Source organism: Prionailurus bengalensis, chromosome E1 (genome assembly GCF_016509475.1).
Source record: "Prionailurus bengalensis isolate Pbe53 chromosome E1, Fcat_Pben_1.1_paternal_pri, whole genome shotgun sequence".
Classification (NCBI taxonomy): Eukaryota; Metazoa; Chordata; class Mammalia; order Carnivora; family Felidae; genus Prionailurus; species Prionailurus bengalensis.
In genome coordinates this window covers 9,055,593-9,076,037 of record NC_057347.1, presented here as the reverse complement: position 1 = coordinate 9,076,037, position 20,445 = coordinate 9,055,593, and the positions used below count along the sequence as shown (strand labels likewise).

General features: G+C 45.8%; 1 protein-coding gene and 1 long non-coding RNA gene across 3 annotated transcripts in view; both read left to right on the top strand.

Annotated features, from left to right (window-relative positions):
- The first annotated feature begins 333 nt into the window (after positions 1–333).
- LOC122484991 lies at positions 334–7,168 on the top strand. Its single transcript, XR_006297761.1, has 3 exons — positions 334–450; positions 4,403–4,477; positions 6,662–7,168. It is a non-coding gene; the product is annotated as an uncharacterized LOC122484991 (long non-coding RNA).
- Positions 7,169–7,573: 405 nt separating this feature from the next.
- Positions 7,574–20,445, top strand: part of TRIM16 (tripartite motif containing 16) — a 41,654-nt gene continuing 28,782 nt past the window's right edge. For both annotated transcript variants that reach the window (XM_043583183.1, XM_043583184.1), the window contains exons 1-3: positions 7,574–7,712; positions 8,570–8,641; positions 11,295–11,409. In XM_043583183.1, the coding sequence (XP_043439118.1) occupies positions 11,387–11,409 (23 nt within the window). In that variant the 5' untranslated portion in view covers positions 7,574–7,712; positions 8,570–8,641; positions 11,295–11,386. The remainder of the gene's footprint in view (positions 7,713–8,569; positions 8,642–11,294; positions 11,410–20,445) is intronic.

Genomic DNA, 20,445 nt, shown 5'->3' with positions numbered 1-20,445 from the left:
AGGCTCCAGGCTCTGAGCTGTCAGCCCAGAGCCCGACGCGGGGCTGGAACTCACGGACCGCGAAATCGTGACCTGAGCGAAGTCAGATGCTCAACCGACCGAGCCACCCAGGCAGCCCATCTACAGACTTTTTTCCCCCCAAATACTTCTTGGTGACATATAGACCATAAGGGAGTAATGCCATGGGTACAGTGGACAGAGAGATGATTCCAGAGGGGGAGATCAGTGGGCTGAGTGAGGGACAGGAGGGGACCGGCTTACTGACTGTTTGGTGGCATTTACTGACTGGAGCACTGGGCTGGGGCTGCTGTGACTTCCTGCCATAGGTCTGTGAGCTTTGCCTGAGGCACTTGGGGATTCGCTGGATGAGAATCGCTTTTCCTGCTACTGAACTGAAACCTCAGAATATCACAAAGCTGTGCAAAGAATTCTGTGTGAGAGCAACCATGGGTAAGAGATCACTGATCCCAACTGACGTTAGGAAGTATCTCAGAGGGGCACCCGGGTGGGTCAGGTGATTGAGCGGCTGACTGTTGGTTCCAGTTCAGGTCATGATCTCACGGTTCGTGAGCTCAAGCCCCGCATCGGGCTCTGCGCTGACAGCTCAGAGCTTGTTTGGGATTCTCTGCCTCCCTCTTTCTCTGCCCCTACCCCGCTCTCTCATTCTCTCTCTCTCAAAAGTAAATCAATAAACTTAAAAAAAAACAACAACAAAGTATCTCAGAAAGACGTTTTGTCTACTGTGATTTTGTGAGTGAATGAATGAGCACATTTTGTATATTCACGAGACTTCCATTCTAGATCAGGAGTTCTCAACCAGGGTGGTTTTTTGCCCTATCTCCTGGGGGGGGGAGGGGGCAATTACTAGTCTGGAGACCTTTTCAGTTGTCACAACTTGGAGACAGGGTGTCACTGGCATTTAGAACATAGAGGCAAGGGATGCTACTGAACATCCTACAATGCACGGGACAGACCTCCCAGACCTCCCCCCCCCCCCCCCCCATTTATCTGGCTCCAAATGACAATTGTGTGGAGGTTGAAAAAACCCTCAGCTAGGCAATTTCCCATGGCTGTAGGTGACCACCAGGTGGCAGTCATGCCTGCTGCTGAGACGTTAAAGGACCTCCCCAGTAGTAGTAGACTGGAATAGTCCATCTAATCTTACACAAATCGTTTTATTATTTATTTATTTATGCATTTATTTTTAAGTGTATTTATTTATTTTGAGAAAGAGAAAATGCACGTGCGAGCACGAGCTGGGGGAGGAGGGGCAGAGAGAGAGAGAGAGAGAGAGAAGAGGAGAGAGAGAGAATCCCAAGCAGGCTCCACACTGTCAGCGCAGAGCCCCATGTGGGGCTCAAACCCATGATCCACGAGATCATGACCTGAGCTGAAACCAAGAGTCAGACACCTAACGGACTGGGCCACCCAGGCGCCCCCACACAAATTGTTTTTAAATTACAAAACTGAAATGTTTTGGGGGGTGCCTGGGTGGCTCAGTCGGTTAAGTGTCTGACTTTGGCTCAGGTCATGATCCCGCAGTTCATGAGTTCGAGCCCCGAGTCGGGCTCAGTGCAGACAACTCGGAGCCTGGAGCCTGCTTTGGATTCGTGTCTCCCTCTCTCTCTGCCCCTCCCCTGCTCACTCTGTTTCTCTTTCTCTCAAAAACAAAATAACATTTAAAAAAAATTTAAAAAGAAACCCAAAAGTGAAATATTTTTTGCAACAGACTCAAACAATACAGAAGTATATAAAATAAAAAGTAAGCGTTCTTCTGTTCCCCCTTCAATTCCCACTCTTTATTTATTTTTAAATGTTTATTTATTTATTTATTAAAAAAAATTTTTTTTTCAACGTTTATTTATTTTTGGGACAGAGAGAGACAGAGCATGAACGGGGAGGGGCAGAGAGAGAGGGAGACACAGAATCGGAAACAGGCTCCAGGCTCTGAGCCATCAGCCCAGAGCCCGACGCGGGGCTTGAACTCACGGACCGCGAGATCGTGACCTGGCTGAAGTCAGACGCTTAACCGACTGCGCCACCCAGGCGCCCCTAAATGTTTATTTATTTGAGAGAGCGAGAAAGAGCACAGGCAGGTGAGAGGGAGAGAGGGAATCCCAAGCAGGCTCTACACTGTCAGCGTAGAGCCTGAATCAGGGCTTGAACTTGTCAACTGTGAGATCACGACCTGAGCTGAAATCAAGAGTCAGGCGCTTAACCGCCTGAGCTACCCAGGCGCCCCAATTCCTATCCTTTAGAATTAAGTTTGATGTGTACCTGACTGACCAGATTCTTACGTATATGTGTATGCACACACACATATAGCTAGTATTTTACTGTTTCTTTTGTTTTGCAATTCACTTTTAATTCTCAACATTATCCTGTGGACATAAGCAATTTAAGTCTACTTCATTTTTTAAATGGATGCTTAGTGTTCTGATATATGCATGCACTATATTTATATATACTCTTACTGATAAGCATTTGGGTTCTGTCCAATTTTTTTGCTGATCCAAGCAGTTTTGTGGTCCTGCTGTTATTTCTGTAGGATAGATTCCTGGAAACATGAGAGCTGGGATTTAGAATACATACATTTAGAATCTTGATGAGTTGGCAATACTAATCTGTACTCTCACAGTGTACCTATTTCCCCGTCCTCTTTCCTACATTATACTATCAATATTTTATTATTTTAATGTATATTTTATATTATACTGCATTCTTAGGCATTCATCATTTTATATGTTTATTTTCACATTTATCAGCCCAAGAATTGCCCATTCATTTCCTTTTCTCATTGTTTTTCAAGATACATAGTGTTTGTTTTTGTTTGTTTGTTTTTAAATGTTTATTTTTGAGAGAGAGAGAGTAAGCAAAAAGGGGAGGGGTAGAGAGAGAGAGAGAGAGAGAGAGAGAGAGAGACAGAGGATCCAAAGCAGGCTCTGAGCTGTCAGCACAGAGCCTGAAGTGGGGCTCAAATTCATGAACTATGAGATAATGACCTGAGCCGAAGTGGGGTGCTTCACCAGCTGATCCACCCAGGCACCCCATCCTTTTCTCATTTTTAAAAAAATTTGTTTATTTTTGTGAGAGAGTGAGAGTGAGTGGAAGAGGGGCAGAGAGAGAAAGGGAGAGAGAAAACCCCAAGCAGGCTCTGTGCCGTCAGTGCCGAGCCTGATGCAGGGCTTGAGCCCATGAACCGCAAGATCATGACCTGAACCCAAATCAAGAGTCAGATGCTTAGCCAACTGAGCCACTCAAGTGCCCCTCCCTTTCTCATTTTTATACAAGTTTTCTTTTTTATCAGTTTGATGTTGCTCTTTATACATTTTGCTTATTAATGCTTTATCTGAAATGTTTTAAAATTTTATTTTAAAGAGAGAGCATGAGCAGGAGAGGGGGACAGAGGCAGAGAGGGAGAATCTTTAGCAGGCTCCATGCTCCACGCGGAGCCTGATGCGGGGCTCAATCCCGTGACCCTGGGATCATGACCTGAGCTGAAATCAAGAGTCAGATACTTCACTGACTGAGCCACCCAGGTGCCCCTAGATATTCTAGAATTGATATTCTAGATATTCTAGATATCTATTGATATTCTAGATATTCTAGAATTCTATTCTAGAATTGAAAAGAAAAATAATGGAAACAAAAAATGTAGTGGAAAGGCTTAGCAGCAGATTAGAGATGATAAAAGAGCCAATAAACTTAAAGACAGATCAGTTTGAGAAACCACAGAAAAGGGATTAAAGAAAATTGAGCAGAGCCTCAGAGACATGGGGGACAATGTCAAACAATCTGACATGCATGTACTTCAAGGCCCAGGAGGAGGGAGAAGTGAGTGAAATGTGGGCAGAAAAAAAGCATTTGAAGAAACAATGACTGAAAACTCCCCAAATTTGCTGAAAAACACCAACTTATGGACCTAAGAAGCTCAGTAAAGCCAGTAAGACAGATCTCTCTCTCTCTCCCTCCCTCCCTGTCTATCTGACTTCAGCACATCATAAACCTCTGAAAACTGAAGATAAAAAGACCTTTGTAGTAGCCAGAGGAAAATACATATTCAGGGACTAGGAAAAGAAGGACCCATTCCCTTCTCATCAGAGATTATGGAGGCCAGAGGAAAACAGTAAAATATTTTTAAAGTTCGGAAAAGCAATGGCCACCCTCGAATTCTGTATCTATCAAAAAATATTCTTTGAGGGGTGCTTGGCTGGTTCAGTCGATGGAGCACGTGATTCTTGATCTCAGGGTCGTGAGTTCGGGCCCCATGCCGGGTATAGAACCTACTTAAAAAACAAAATGTTTGTGGAAGTGAGGAAAAAATAAAGGCATTTTCCGATAAAAGCTGAGAGAATTTGTTGCTAAACGAACTGCACAATGAAAAATAATAAATGTCCTTCAGGCTTGAGAGAAAGGATAATGAAGTGGAAACTCAGAACGGCAGGAAAAAATGAAGAGCGCCAGAAACGATAAAAAAGTAGGTAAATACAAAAGACTATGTTTTCTCTCTTTAAAATATTTTCTTAATGTTTATTTATTTTTGAGAGAGTGTGCATGTGCGTGTGTGCAAGCGTGGGAGGGGCACAGAGAGAGAGAGACACAGAATCCGAAGCAGGCTCCAGGCTCGGAGCTGTCAGCACAGAGCCTGACGTGGGGCTCGAACTCATGAGCTGTGAGATCATGACCTGAGCCAAAGTCGGAGGCTAACTGACTGAGCCACCCAGGTGCCCCATTTTCTTTAAAAAGGTGTTTACAGTATAAACAATAACACTGTGAGGTGGGGGTTTATAACAAATGTAGAGGTAAAAGGTGTAACAACAATTGCACCAATGATAAAAGTGGGGATAAATGCAATGAAATATTTGCTGGGTTATCCATTTGTGAAATGCAAAGAGTCAGGTGTGAAGTGTGTAGAATGTGAAATGAAGTAGGAAGTGTGGAATAGTTTACATGAATCATCAAGTGTGGAGAGGAACAAGGTACAACGTTGGTTTTTAAAAAAAAAATTTTTTTTCAACGTTTATTTATTTTTGGGACAGAGAGAGACAGAGCATGAACGGGCGAGGGGCAGAGAGAGAGGGAGACACAGAATCAGAAACAGGCTCCAGGCTCTGAGCCATCAGCCCAGAGCCTGATGCGGGGCTCGAACTCCCGGACCGCGAGATCGTGACCTGGCTGAAGTCGGACGCTTAACCGACTGCGCCACCCAGGCGCCCCAACGTTGGTTTTAAAAGAACCTGATCTATTAGTTTATTTTTTAGTTTTTTTAGTGTTTATTCATTTTTGAGAGACAGAGAGAGACAGAGCATGAGCGGGGAAGGGGCAGAGAGAGGGAAACACAGAATCAGAAGCAGGCTCCAGGCTCTGAGCCATCAGCCCAGAGCCCGACACGGGGCTCGAACTCACGGACCGTGAGATCATGACCTGAGCTGAAGTTGGATGCTTAACCGACTGAGCCACCCAGGTGCCCCCTGATCTATTAATAAGGACACATATTGTTAGTGTTAGAAAAATCACTCAAAATATAATAACAAGAATTGCAACTAAGATGCCAATAGAGGAAATAAGATTGAGCACTGAAAATATTGAGAAAACTCAAAGAAAGGCAGAAAAGTAGAAACAAAGGAAGAAAACGTAGAAGGGACGAGGGAAAACAAATACCAAGAAGATAGAGTTAGACAACCATATCAATAATCACAATAAGTGTAAATGGACTAAACATTTCAGTTAAAAAGGAGACCGTTCAATAATAAATGGTGTTGTGGTAAAAACTGACAAACAGCCTCCCAGCCAGGTAGTCAAGAGTGACAACAACAGTGATGCGTCCTGTTGATTGTTCATGCTCTTGAGAGGATGCAGTGAGAATGGCACTTTACCTCTAAAGTCTTCCTCCAAAACCTCCTCATAACCCCAGTGTAATCAGGAGAAGAGCATGAGACAAATCTCAATTAAGAGATACTATACAAAGTACACCTGGGTGACTCAGTCGGTTAAGCGTCCGACTCTTGATCTCCATCCACTCAGGTCATGATCTCACAGTTCGTGGGATCAAGCCCCAAGTCAGGCTCTGCACTGACAGCATGGAAGCCTGCTTGGGATTCTCTCTCTCTCTCTCTCTCTCTCTCTCTCTCTCTCTCTCTCTGCCCTCCCCTGTTCTCTCTCTCTCTCTGTCAATAAATAAATAAACTTAAAACAGTTTAAAAAAATTTTTTTTAACGTTTATTTATTTTTGAGACAGAGAGAGACAGAGCATGAACAGGGGAGGAGCAGAGAGAGAGGGAGACACAGAATCTGAAACAGGCTCCAGGCTCTGGGCTGTCAGCACAGAGCCCGACGCGGGGCTCGAACTCACGGACCGTGAGATCATGACCTGAGCCAAAGTCGGACGCTTAACCGACCAAGCCACCCAGGCGCCCCTTAAAACAGTTTTTAATGTTTACTCATATTAGAGAGAGAGAGAAAGAGAGAGACAGAGTGTGAGTGGGGGAGGGGCAGAGAGAGAGAGGGAGACACAGAATTAGAAGCAGTTTCCCGGCTCTGAGCTGGTATCACAGAGCCCGATGTGGGGCTCGAACTCACGAACCACGAGATCATGACGTGAGCCAAAGTTGGGTGCTTAACCGACTGAGCCACCCAGGCTCCCCTATTTATTTATTTTTAGATCTCTTTGTGCGTGAGAGCCCTGTGACTGCTAGTGCAACTCGGTAATATTGCCTTTATTTATGCTAAGCCCCCCGTAGTTTCTCCCACCATTGCTTCTACATCACCAGTGCCAATGTCAACAGAGTGAAAAATGTGAATAATATCCTAGTAATAACATGAAAATAATTTTGACCTCACACACTCCCTGAAAGGGTCTCCCTGGGCCCCAGGAGTCCAGACCACACGTTTGGAACCACTGGGTTCCTGGCAGGCATCCAGAGTTTCTGGAAGATGAAGGCAAGTCCTTACACATATTTTATGCTTATTATACTTATCTCATTAATGAAATCCACTAGCTTTCTTCCTCCCCCCCCCGCCCATTCCCACTCCACTCCTTCTCCCACATTGCCAAAGGCAGAGGTCATTAAACTGGATTAAAAAATAATACTTATATGATGCCTACAAGAGGCTCATTTTATCTTATTTTAAAGATTTTATTTATTTTTAAAATTTATGTCATTTTATTTTAGAGAGAGAGAGAGTGTGTGTGTGAGCCGGGGAGAGGGGCAGAGGGAGAAAGAAAGAGAGAGAATCTTCGACAGGCTCCATGCTCAACACGGAGGCTGATGTGGGCCTTGATCCCATGACACTGAGACCACGACCCCAGCTGAAATCAAGAGAGGGAGGCTCAAGCAACTGAGCCACCCAGGCACCCCATCAGTGACGGTGATTTTTTTTTTTTTTAAATTTTTTTTCCAACGTTTATTTATTTTTGGGACAGAGAGAGACAGAGCATGAACGGGGGAGGGGCAGAGAGAGAGGGAGACACAGAATCGGAAACAGGCTCCAGGCTCTGAGCCATCAGCCCAGAGCCCGATGCGGGGCTCGAACTCACGGACCGCGAGATCGTGACCTGACTGAAGTCGGACGCTTAACCGACTGCGCCACCCAGGCGCCCCAGTGACGGTGATTTTTAAGAAAGCTTTCCCTGGATGCAATATGGAGAGTGGACTGGAGGGAAGAACTAACAGATGTAGGAATCCTAGTTTGGAGCTGTGGCCATAATGCAGGTAAGAGACAGCGGGGGTTTGGACTACAGTCATGGCAGGGAAAACATGAAGGGTAAAGGTTCTGGAGATATCTGGGATGTAAAATGGTAATGGAATGGGTATGGGGGATGAGGGAAAGGGAAGAGTTAGGGATGCGCCCCCCCCCCCCCCCCACTCCACGTTTCTGTTTGCACATCTGGCCGGGAGCTGGTGGCCATCTCAGAGAAAAGAACCGTGAAGAGGGCCAGCTTTGTTGTGGTGGGATCCGGAAAGTTTAATTTTGGATGCATTAGGTTCGAGGCGCCCGTGAGAAAGCCAGGTTCTCCTATGTCATATGGAATCTCACATTTCAGGTCTGGGCTGGAGACATCAACCTGTGAGTCATTTGCACCAGCGGAAACTGAAGTCTTAGGAATGAGTGAATCACGTAGGGAGCGAGAGAGAGAGGTGGGGAAGAGGAGGAGGTCTCGGGTTAAGGCCTCAGAGAACCTCTCAGTTTAACAGCCAGGTTACCAGAGGAGCAGGGAAGGCAGGCTGAAAAGTAACATCCGCGGGGGCCACCCGGAGAATGTGGCGTCTGTCACCTGCATGTTGCCCATTCGTTTATCTAGGTTTCTGATACTTTACCTTGTTCTAAAATCTGGAAGCTTACACTCACCCCGTGAGTTATACAAAGCCAACTACTCCGAGTTTTATAAGTGGAAAAACCCTGGGGCCGATAAAGCAAATGGTATCTGTTAAGTGGCTAATAAACGGGGCTGAGCTGGCATAAAAACCCAAGGCTTCTGACGTCGGAACCCCGGGCGGCACCACTCGTGAACATGCCGTCACCGAACTGCCGGAGGGGGCGTGTCAACACACGGATTTGTTTTTGACAGGTGCCGTCCTCCGCTCGTGTAAATGATCGGTTGATATTTTGAACGTTGGGAGGTACGAGAAGGCGTGAAAAGGTAACCACTTGCAATAATTTCCACGTGCAGCCCTCTTCCACCTGTGTCCGTGCTCATGCCCTTGAAGCTCTTCTTTTTGGTATAATTAGGCTCCTGGCGTACCGTCCCTCGTATAATCTTCCTTTAGAAACATAATGCACCTCGACCCTTTCCTCATGCCGTTACGCAATGAAAAACTGGTTTTGAAGGAATTGCTCGGCAGAATCTTAGGAAAGCAAACAGAACAATTTGCCAGAAGCAAACACATCATGGTGGGTAGATGACTTAAAATACTACCCTCCTGCCTGCCTGTCCCTCTTCATATGCTGCTTTCTGAAGCCAAAACACACGTTCCCTTTCGCAGAGAGTGAATAGTGGTACAGAACCTAAAGTCCCCATGACTCAGGTTTATAATTGTCATTGCTCCCCTGTAACCCTAGAGGGCATGCTCTGTATGCCTCAACCCCACGTGACCTTACCCAGGTCCGTGGTTCTACCCCACAGGTATGTTTCTAGCCTATGGGGACAGAATGAACACACTTTCCCCAGATCGCTAAGACGGACGCACACCATATTTCCGAGATGAAGCTTACAGATGCCCCTGTTCTCAAGCGAGGGTAACAAAGCCAACAGGTCAGTGTGAATGTCAGTTTGGGAACCAGGCAAGGTAGGGTTTTAAACCTGATAGAGATCTAGAAGCCACATACACGAGTCCAGAGCGGTAGGGGAAATGCATTCTCGAGGGGTTGGTGGAAGTGATGTTCGTTCATCTCTCTCTCTCTCTCTCTCTTTTTTTTAAATGTTTATTTATTATTGAGAGACAGAGACAGAGCATGAACAGGGGAGGGTCAGAGAGAGGGAGACACAGAATCTGAAACAGGCTCCAGGCTCTGAGCTGTCAGCACAGAGCGTGACGCGGGGCTCGAACTCATGGACTGCGAGATCATGACCTGAGCCGAAGTCGGCCGCTTAACCGACTGAGCCCCCCAGGCGCCCCTTTCGTTCGTCTCTTATGTTAAGAAGGCTATGTCTCGTCTTCCTTTTTCCAACGACCCCCTAACCCTATCTGCCTACAAAGTACCCCCTTGAGATATTCTCCTCTTCATTCTTAAAAGGTGGTCAGTCTTCTGTAGCTACTTCCTGCTGTCAGGGGTTAGAGCAGTGAAGATCCCTTGCTCCTGCCAGTGTAAATTTTGGGGTTAGACGGTTTGGGCTGCAGTTTTTCATATCCCTGCTGGATCGTGTGATTTATATGGGACTGTTGCATCCGAGAAGAGGCAAATTTTACTAGCAGGTTAACGTATCGACTGAATACATTGGTCCCCGAGCGACAGAAGAAGGTTAGGATTACAGCTGTTACTGTTGGCCACAAAAAGATTATCCTCAATACTTAACGCAGTTTCACAGTGCACAACCGAGCATCTGAGCAAAGATGTATTTGTCTGACAGTTACTGCCTCTTGAACAGGAACTTCAGGTCCGTCAGCAGCTCACACGGATAAGCTTCAGGAACATCTTGACTTGGCTCTGCGGGCTTCCTGAGACTGTTGAATCCAGGGAGCCACATCTTGTAGCTCAAGAGAAGAGTAGGTGGTTAACAGCACCAAGTGGGGTCCTGTCCAGACAGGGCTGAGCTGATCCCGAGCTGACCCTCATTGCCAGGTGTTCAAGTACACCCAGTCGCTTGCCTCATTAGGGATGGAGTTTAATTTCCTTTGATAAAGGGAGGCTCCTATTTGCATAATTGTTGAGGGCGGCCACAGCAGTCCCTGGTTGAATTATGTGGTTTATTGCTTGTTTAGTCTCAGTATTTGGGCAAATGAAGGTTCCCTCCGCTGCTTGGAAAAGGCCATCCGCATCTCCAGATGTGCTTGGTGCAGGCCTTCCCTTTGAGGCTGCCCTAACTCCAGTTAAAACTTTGGGGAGCAGCCTCGACCAGTTCTCCTGAGTCCTTTGAAAGCTTTAGCTAAACTTTTCTTTAAAGTTCTGTTACATCTTCCAACCTTTCCAGGATGATCGTGGCCTCCGGGCAGCATGTAGCTTCCATTGTATCCCTAGAGCCTGGGCCTGTTACCCAGCGGTTATTTTATTTTATTTTAATAATTTTTTTTTTTTAACATTTATTTATTTTTGAGACAGAGAGAGACAGAGCATGAACGGGGGAGGGGCAGAGAGAGAGGGAGACACAGAATCGGAAGCAGGCTCCAGGCTCTGAGCCAGCAGCCCAGAGCCCGACGCGGGGCTCGAACTCACGGACCGCGAGATCGTGACCTGAGCTGAAGTCGGACGCTCAACCGACTGAGCCACCCAGGCGCCCCTCCCAGCGGTTATTTTAATTTTTTTTTTTCAACGTTTTTTATTTATTTTTGGGACAGAGAGAGACAGAGCATGAACAGGGGAGGGGCAGAGAGAGAGGGAGACACAGAATCGGAAACAGGCTCCAGGCTCCGAGCCATCAGCCCAGAGCCCGACGCGGGGCTCGAACTCATGGACCGCGAGATCGTGACCTGAGCTGAAGTCGGACGCTCAACCGACTGAGCCACCCAGGCGCCCCTCCCAGCGGTTATTTTAAAAACAAATGCTGGTCCATTATCACTCTGCATTGTTCAGGGAAGACCAAACCTAGGAATCACCTGCTCAAGTGACCCCTTGACTCCCTCCTTTGCTTTTTTCAGTTCTGCGAGGAAAAGCTTCCATCCGCCCGGTAAAAGGATCTGTGAAGCCAGGAGTTATTCATATCCTCCGCCAGGATGGGCATCATTGTAAAATGTACCTGCCAGTCTTTCCCAGGTAAAGTTCCTCTTTGTGTAGCTTTGGCTACAGGTGGGACAGGGGGAGTTCGTTTGCACATCTTTTTTTTTTTTTAAGTTTATTTGTTTTTGACAGAGAGAGAGCAAGAGAGTGAGAGTGAGAGAGAGAGAGAGCGTGAGCTAGGGAGGGGCAGAGAGAGAGGGAGACACAGAATCTGAAGCAGGCTCCAGGCTCTGAGCCGTCAGCACAGAGCCCGAGGCAGGGCTCGAACTCATGAACCCTCAGATCGTGACCTGAGCCAAAGTCGGACGCTTAACCGACTGAGCCACCCCAGTTTGCACATCATTTTAAACACAGTACATACATTTTTGTGGAGCTTCCATTATGAGGTCTCAGACTAGTGATCTTTCTGTGTGGCCTACAGAGCGAGAAGCATAAGGATTCTCCAGAAGGTTATGTTAGCAAAACTCAGCTCTTTTAATATTGAGAAGATTTGGTTTTCTTAAATAATCAAAGACCTGATAAAGACAAAACATAGAAACTTCGTTTATCCTGGGCAGATAAAGAAAAAAAAGTCTTTGTTTATAATTAAAAAAAAATTTTTTTTTGAGGGGCCCCTGGCTGGCTCGTTCGGTTAAGTGTCTGACTTCGGCTCAGGTCATGATCTCATAGCTTGTGAGTTCGAGCCCAGCATTGGGCTCTGCGCTGACAGGTTGGAGCCTGGAGCCTGCTTCGGATTCTGTGTCTCCCTCTCTCCCTCTGCCCCTCCCCCACTCACGCTCTGTCTCTCTCTCTCAAAAAAAAAAAAAAAAATTAAAAAAAATTTTGTTTTAAATTAAAAAAAATTTTTTGAGAGAGAGAGGGAGAATGTGAGTGGGGGAGAGGGGGAGAGGGAGAGAGAGAGAGAGAGGGAGGGAGGGAGAGAGAGAGAATCTTAAGCAGGCTCCACACTCAGTGAGGAGCCCAACATGGGGCTTGATCCCACAACCCTGGGATCATGACCTGAGCCCAAATCAGGAGTCAGACACCCAACCGACTGAGCCGCCCAGGCACCCTACATTTTTTAAATCAAGAATAGACCAATAATCTAAGAAAGCTTTGTCATTTTAACAGAAGGAAAAACCAAATTCTAATCTTATAGTGTTGTACTTTTGAAATTAAAACTCATTTATTCCCATCTTAGTCAGTTCTGACCATTTACAAAATTCCTTTCCAAAGATTCCTTTTTCACACACTTTCTACAGCGTTCTTTGCCATTCAGATTTTGTCCTAAATTTTCACTCATTAAACAACCAGTCTCAAAACAACAACAACCAAAAAAAAAAAAAAAAAAAAAAAAGGCAACCAGTCTCATTTTAGGACAAAATTATTTTCTTTTCCCTCCACAAAAATGTATTCCTATTTCTTATATCTTTCTTACCAAAAACATAGATCTAACTTTCCTTGCATACCGAGCTGTTTTCCTTATTATTATTTTCGGTAGTCTTGATTACATTTATTAGCATTCTTAATGCCTAGAAACCTTAATTTCTGGTAAAAACTAAGTAGTAAGCAATTGTGAGCTGTTACACCAGAATTCTTAGGATCAGCAAATTTATAAACACCTTTAATAATTTTTAGAAACATGCCTTTTTAAAGTAAATTCCTTGGCATGGCACAAACCATGTTTACTGATAGGTATCTTTAGTTTCTCTGCAATAGGAAGACAAAAGTAGATGAATCTATGTTTATTTATTTATATTTTTGAGAGAGAGAGCATGTGCTCCAGCAGGGGAGGGGCAGAGAGGTGGGGGGGGGGGGTGCAGAATCTTAGGCTCTACATCCAGTGTGGAGCCAGACTCGGGGCTCGATCCCCTGACCATGAGATCATGACCTGAGCAGAAATCAAGAGTCGGAAGCTTAACCAACTGAGCCACCCAGACATCCTGATAAATCTAATTTAGTAATTAATGTTACAGTATTTGGAAAGGATCTAGATCTGCAATGAATTTAGCTTAACTCATTATTTACTTAAGCCCTTTAAGGTAAGTTACTAAGAAGATTTCGGAAGTTAAAAAATTTACCTAAACTTTTCATTTATTTAACCTGTTTTTAACAATTACCCATGAAAACTTCATGAAACAGACAAAATCTACCATCATTTTAAGTCATTTTTGGTGACAAATTGCAACAGATACAACATGAATTTAACTAATAAATTTGGGTGGAATGATTATGTTCGATGTTGGGAACTCCAAAAGACATACCTATTTGAATTAAGCCAACAAACGTAAACTTTAATTTACCAGAGATTATCCCAGATCATGTGAGCCTGAAAAACATTTGGATTAGTTTCCATCTCTCTGAGTTTTAGAATACTCAATTCTCGTAAGCAGTTGTCTTCAAACCAACTAATTACAGAACTGTTTGGCAATTTTTAGCCATACCATCTGGAGGGAGAAAAATACCACATTTACACAGACAGAAACAAAAACCTTATAGTAACCTTGACAAGTAACTTATGGAAACTGTGGGCTAGGTTTTGAACAAGCGTGCTTTTCTAGCCATTTATAGGGCTTTTATATGGCCATTTATAAAGCTTTTTTTTTTTTAAAGTAATCTCTACACCAACATGGGACTTGATCTCACAACCCCAAGATGAAGAGTTGCAGGTTTTTCTGGCTGAGCCAGCCAGGCACCCCTCTAGCCATTTATATTATATTATAGTTTAAGGTTTATTTATTTCTGTATTTATTTATTATGTATTTATTTAAAAAAATTTAAAACATTTATTTATTATATTATTGAGATAGAGAGAGACAGAGCATGAGCGGGTGAGGGGCAGAGAGAGAGGGAGACACAGAATCCGAAGCAGGCTCCAGGCTCTGAGCTGTCAGCACAGAGCCCGACGCAGGGCTCGAACTCACAAACCGGGAGATAATGACCTGAGTCAAAGTCAGACGCTCAACCGACTGAGCCACCCAGGTGCCCCAATTTTTAAATTTATTTTGAGAGAGAGAGAGAGAGAGAGAGAGAGAGAGAGAGAGAGACAGCAGGAGAGTGCAGAGAGAGAGAGGGAGAGAGAGAATTCCAAGGGCTCCAATTCAGTGTGGAGCCCCAGGCGGGGCTTGAACTCACGAACTGCGAGGTTGTGACCTGAGCCGAAATCAAGAGTCAAGCACTTAACTAACTGAGCCACCCAGGTGCCCCTAGCTATTTATATTTTCAAAAAGCCTCTCCCCTTACCCCCCACCTCCACCTTTTTTCCTTCAGTTTTGGGAATGGGGAATGATCTGGGTAAAAGTTCCCAGAGAGGTTGAAGGACTTTGAATTATTAATGGGGCCATATTTCTAGTTTTTGCAAAGATGTACGATATAAGGACAGAGGCTTTTCACTCCTTCGAGGAGCTGGGTTGCAGTTTCAATGACATTGAAATTGACCTACCCATCTCATTACATTTTCTTTAATTCACTTCTTGCCCTCTGCATAGTTCTGATTTGGACTTAGGGAATAAGGTCTTAAGAAAAATTCCTATCGGTCTCTGAATATCACCTTCAAATCTGGCGAATTTCTGGCCACAGATAATCAATGCCTTATCATGTTGAGGGAGAAGGATTTTGATTTTAATGCCCCATTCCCTGGTGTCTCACTTAAAGGGCAAGATAAAGGTAGAGTAGTAAGAAATGTTTCTTCAGGAGTTGATATTTTGGGGGCTCAGTGTTGTCACTATTTCAGAAAGTTTCTTATTAGTTTCTTACACGGATGGTACCCTGTCAGTGTTTTTTTAGAAGCTTCTAAACGCCGAGCAGAATACGCATCCCACTCGGATTGTTTAGTTAACAGCCATTTTCCGGAGTTGGGTGTCCAAATAGGCTTAGTAGGTGTTTCAAAGGATCCTCACTTAGGCCATTTGAGCATTAAAATCGTAGTTAATAGAATCCTAAAAATTTTCTTATCCCAGTAACCTGAATGGGCTGCAAGCTTCCAGTGACGTAGTGTCATCCGCCTTCTACCAGGTTTTCTAGGCTCAACCCTACAGAGCACTCGGTCCCCCAGAGCATTTACCAAGAGGGCCTTTCTTCTTTTTTTTTTTATTTAAAAAAAAAAATTTTTTTTTTTTTACATTTATTCATTTTTGAGACAGAGAGAGACAGAGCATGAATGGGGGAAGGTCAGAGAGAGAGAGAGGAAGACACAGAATCTGAAACAGGCCCCAGGCTCTGAGAGGTCAGCACAGAGCCCGACGTGGGGCTCGAACTCACGGACCGTGAGATCATGACCTGAGCCGAAGTCGGACGCCCAACCGACTGAGCCACCCAGGCGCCCCCTTTTAAAAAAAACCTTTCCCCTGAACTTGGATCTCTGTTAAGGGCTTGTCTCCAGCTGCCAAGGGGTCTCTCATAAAGGTTGGTGGGGCCACAGATTCGACTGTTCTTAGCCCACTGAAAATTTCCTTCTTTAGAGAGTTGGTAAGTAAATCTCTTACAGCTGAGAATTTAAAAGTGCGCACTCCATTGTTCGGGTCTACCAGACGGGGGCCTCTCCATCTCCAGAATCTGAGATTTATCTCACTGAGGCCTTCAGGATCAGGTATCCCCCAGTCAGCCTCCAGGACTCGAGGGTACAAAGGAGTGTTGGGATCCCTCAGACTCCCCCTCCAGAACAGAGCAGATCTCTGCCCAGACCTCAAGCCCTTCCTTTTCTCCCCGCTTGAGATAGGGGCGGAGCCAGAAAGCCGATTTGTGGGATTTGTGGGGTAATTGCCTGTCACTGCTCTGAAGGGACTCTGATCACAGTGTCCAGAGTGGCCGCTGAACCCATTGCACGGACTGGTACATCGAGTGCCAATCGGGACGGATTCTCTTAGTGCCCTTCCTCCGGGACCCCCAGCGACATAGACCAGGTGGCCGGGTGACCGGCTCTCATTGCCCACCGCGTCACCTGTTTGGAGCCAGCACAGCTCAAGGGGATTAGGTGAGAGGTCCCACCTAGGTTGCCAGATTTTGTCACCCGACACAGGCTTCGCCTCTTGGTGGGAGTGGAGCCAAAAGACACAATCAAGCCAAAGAGAAGGAGAAGGAAGGGTTTTACTTGCACCAAGTAAGGAGAGCGCTGGGGCGATTTCCCAAAGCAGTGTCTCCTGGAACAACAAAATCGGGGAGTCTTAAGCTAAGCGTGTGTGGATATTCATGGCGAGGCATGAATAGATGGTGGCAATCTAGAACTGGGGCAAAAATCGCCCTGAGTCGACAGAATCCAGGTCCTGGTAGACTGAAGTCGTGGGGCCAGCAAGGGCCGGGGACATCAGTTCTCTGGCTCCAGTCAGTCTGGTGTTTGAGTGCTCAGGGGGCGTTTAAATCCTGCAAAAATGACTCAAGAATGTGCTTCAGGGGCAGTCTTTTGAAACAGCACTGGGGGCCGGTGTTACCACCGACTTATTGTCTCTGATACTGGTTACGTATGTCCTGATCTGGTAGTTGATGAGGGAGCAAAAAGCCAGCTGAGGGCAAAGCACAAACTAACACCCAGCAACCCAGCAATCCCCCTGCCCACCCCCCCAACCAAGTGGGATATGTGTGACATTCCTCAGGCACTCCCGGCTGCCCCAAAACAAAGGCAGGGGACAAACAAATGGTCAGCTGATAGAGATCACAGTCACCCAGGACATGAATCTCCATCAGTTTGCCACTGTCTTTTTATTTTTATTTATTTTTGAGAGAGAGAGAGAGACAGAGTGTGAATGAGGGGGGGGGGCCGGGGGAAGGGCTGGGGAGGGAGACACAGAATCCGAAGCAGGCTCCAGGCTCTGAGCTGTCTGCACATAGCCCATCGCGGGGCTCGAACCCACAAACTGCGAGATCGTGACCTGACCTGAGCCGAAGTCAGACGCTTAACCGACTGAGCCACCCAGGCGCCCCCCAGTTTGCCACTGTCTTAATGATTTACAAGAAAAAAAGCCATCTTAGCAATAACCAGACCTTCAGAAACCTACAGACTCAGTTTCCTGGAGCCCTAACATTACCCTCCCCTCCAGAGTATAGAAAATTTTACATAATCAGCCAGTCCTCTCACTTACAATGCAGCCCTTTCTGCTCATATAGGTCCTGTCCCTGTGCTATAATAAAAACACCTTTTTGCACCAAAAAACGGCTCAAGAATTCATTCTTGGCCATTGGCTCCCGCACCCGGCTTCAAACTGCATCCGTAGTGGCTGTTTGTTTTTACATTTTTCTATTCCCTTAAAATCATTAATTACTGAGGTCTGTTTTTCTGAAATTTTAACACATCCCAGGAAGGTCTGGAGGAAATGTGTTCCAGCAAGTAGTCAAGCATGGATCACAAAATGCCTGGGGGCCTAAAATGTTAAGAAAGCTATGTCTTGTCTTTTTCTGGGGACCCCTAACCCTCTCTGCCTGAACGTCAGGCAGAGACCCTCTACAGGCCTAACCCTCTACAGAACGTCATCCTTGGCCTGTTTCTTGTGTCACAGCTTAACAAAACTCCTTTGAGGGAGCCTTAGCTCATCAAATACCTGGTGTGTATAAATCTACTTGCATTTATAGGATGTCTTTTTCAATTTTTTCACAAAATTGGGGTGCCTGGGCAGCTCAGTCGGTTAAGCGTCCGCCTTCGGCTCAGGTCAGGGGCTCATGGTTTGTGGTTCAAGCCCCGCATCGGGCTCTGTGCTGACAGCTCAGGATTCTGTGTCTCCCTCTCTCTCTGCCTCCCCTCCCCCGCTCTCTCTCTCTCAAAAATAAACATTAAAAATGTTTTCAAAAATGTAAATTAGTAGGAGCAGATACTGCATCCCCATTTGACAGATGAGAACACTAAGGCTCCGAGAGGTCAAAATACTTACCAGGGTCACACAGCTGGTAGGTGCTAGGCCAGAGGGATAGACCGTTAACCACCTGATACTTCTGACTCTATCTGGATTCCTCCCATAACAAAAACACTCAAGTCCCCTGTTTAATAAGCTTGTTTCCTTCCTACTAAAACACGAGACAGTCTTTATTTTACTCTCACGGAGGTAATAGATCCGATGTATTCTTTTGAGCACTCTTGATGTTTTCTTTAGTCATTGAGTCTGCATCCTGCTTTGGAGGAAGGCTGCCCCCTCAATTCCAGGAAAGCCAAATGCACAGATGTTAGGCTCCCTCCGCCCAGTCAGCTTACAGAAATACGGAGCATTCTGCAACCATCTGGTTTGCAACAATGAGGTGGAAATTGAAACCGTTTGAGCAAAGGAGGGTCCCCAGGGGGAGTGGAATTAAGACGAAAGCTTCAGTGGCTCCTGAAACCTAGCATCTTCCCCCAGGGAGAGGACTTCCCCAAGCAGTGAGTTTATTATTTATAGAGAAACCAAATCATTGTCCTCGGATGGCCACAAAGAATCCTTGGAGGGAGGGGCAGGTTTTGGCTTTGGAAAGGAAAAAAAATTTTTTTTCCTTCCTTTGTTCAGGGAATGTAGGTCAGTAGTCTTTACTTCTTATTAAAAAAAAAAAATAGGGGTGCTTGGGTGGCTGATTTTGGCTCAGGTCATGATCTCACAGTTCGTGGGTTTGCCCTGCACCGGGCTCTATGGTGAGAGTGCAGAACCTGCTTGGGATTCTCTCTCTCCCTCTCTGCCCCTACCTCGCTCTGCTCTCTTTCTCATAAATGAATGAATGAATGGAGCTGATTGTAAGATTGCTGGGGGAGAGCTAACAAAACGCACATTCTCAAAGAGATTGTAGACGTGTTCAGTTAGCATCACAGGCTCCGGAGTCAGCCTGCTAGGTTCAAATCCCGGCTCGTTCAGAAGCCAGCATAGCGGCTGGAGGGAGGTGATACAAGCCCAATTGGCTTAAATTTACTAGTTTAATTTCCTCAGCTACGAAATAGGAATAGGAATAGCACCTCTCCCTGGAGGTGGCTGTGAAGATTAGCTCACATAAGATACGTAAAGCCCTTAGCACTGATATTGATAGGAGTATTAACAATAGTGTACAGACTTTGAGCCTCATCCAAGCCCACATGCAGAGATGCATCAGCCAGCTTAGGGCCGTACATTTTCTGGATTGCTTTGAATGTCCTATTTGTGCTGCCCAGGCCCCCTCGTGGTCCCCTTTACCACTCTCTGCTTGAGCTGATGAAGGAAGGTTCTGGAACTTCTGGCAGCTCTGGCTTCTTGCAGGAACCCCATTTCTCCCATTCTTCCTCTCTCCTTGGGAAACCCCTTCTTCCCTGTCTGTGTGGTGCCTGGCAGTGCTTCCCCATGGGACCAGGCCTGGTTCTCTTTGTAGACAACTATAGGGACCAAGGGCCGGCTGCCCCCAGAAGTGCCACTTTGATATATTGGTTATTTTAAGTAAAAGTTACTTAAGAGACAGCCTATTCAAGAAAGACCCTCCCCCTGAAAGCAGAATAAATCTCCTGTGTGAAAGGCACCCTCCCTGTATCAGGAAGTCAGAGATACCCTTATCACCAGAGGTGGGAACTTTAGAGCGAGAAACTCTGTATAAACAACCCTTGTTATTTTTTACTCATTTCCTCCCCCAGCCCAAATTCTGCTTAGAATTCCTCACTAATCGAGGCTCCCAAATTAAGTTTTCTTTGTCCTGTCAATTCCTCACAGATTTACTGTCTCTGTCTAAAAAAAAAAAGTATAAAAACTTCCTGCCTTGGTCATTTCTTTAGATCTCAGTTTCACTAGACCCAGACTGTGCACTGGGTCTCCCCGTGCACATGATAAAATCTTGATTCCCCTGCCCCCCCCCCCCTTAATCTGTCTCATGCAAATTTAATTCTTGGTCCAGCCAGGAGACCTTGAGGGTAGTGGGAGAATGTTTCGTTCCCTTCATGACACATGGGCTCCCACTGCATCCCAGACTCACTCTCCACAGCCCAGATGCCCATTTTTGTTCTCCTTGTCCCTTGGCAAGTCTGTGTCCACCTCTGGGCTGACTGGCAGCTCCCTGGGAGTTGCTGGGTTTGGGTGATTTTTAAGCCCTGCTTTGATCAGAACCAGCGCTTCTAGTCCCATACATGCCCACAGGCACACAGACTGTGGTCAATGCTTTGACTCCTTTTCCTTTTTTTTTTTTTTTTTTTTT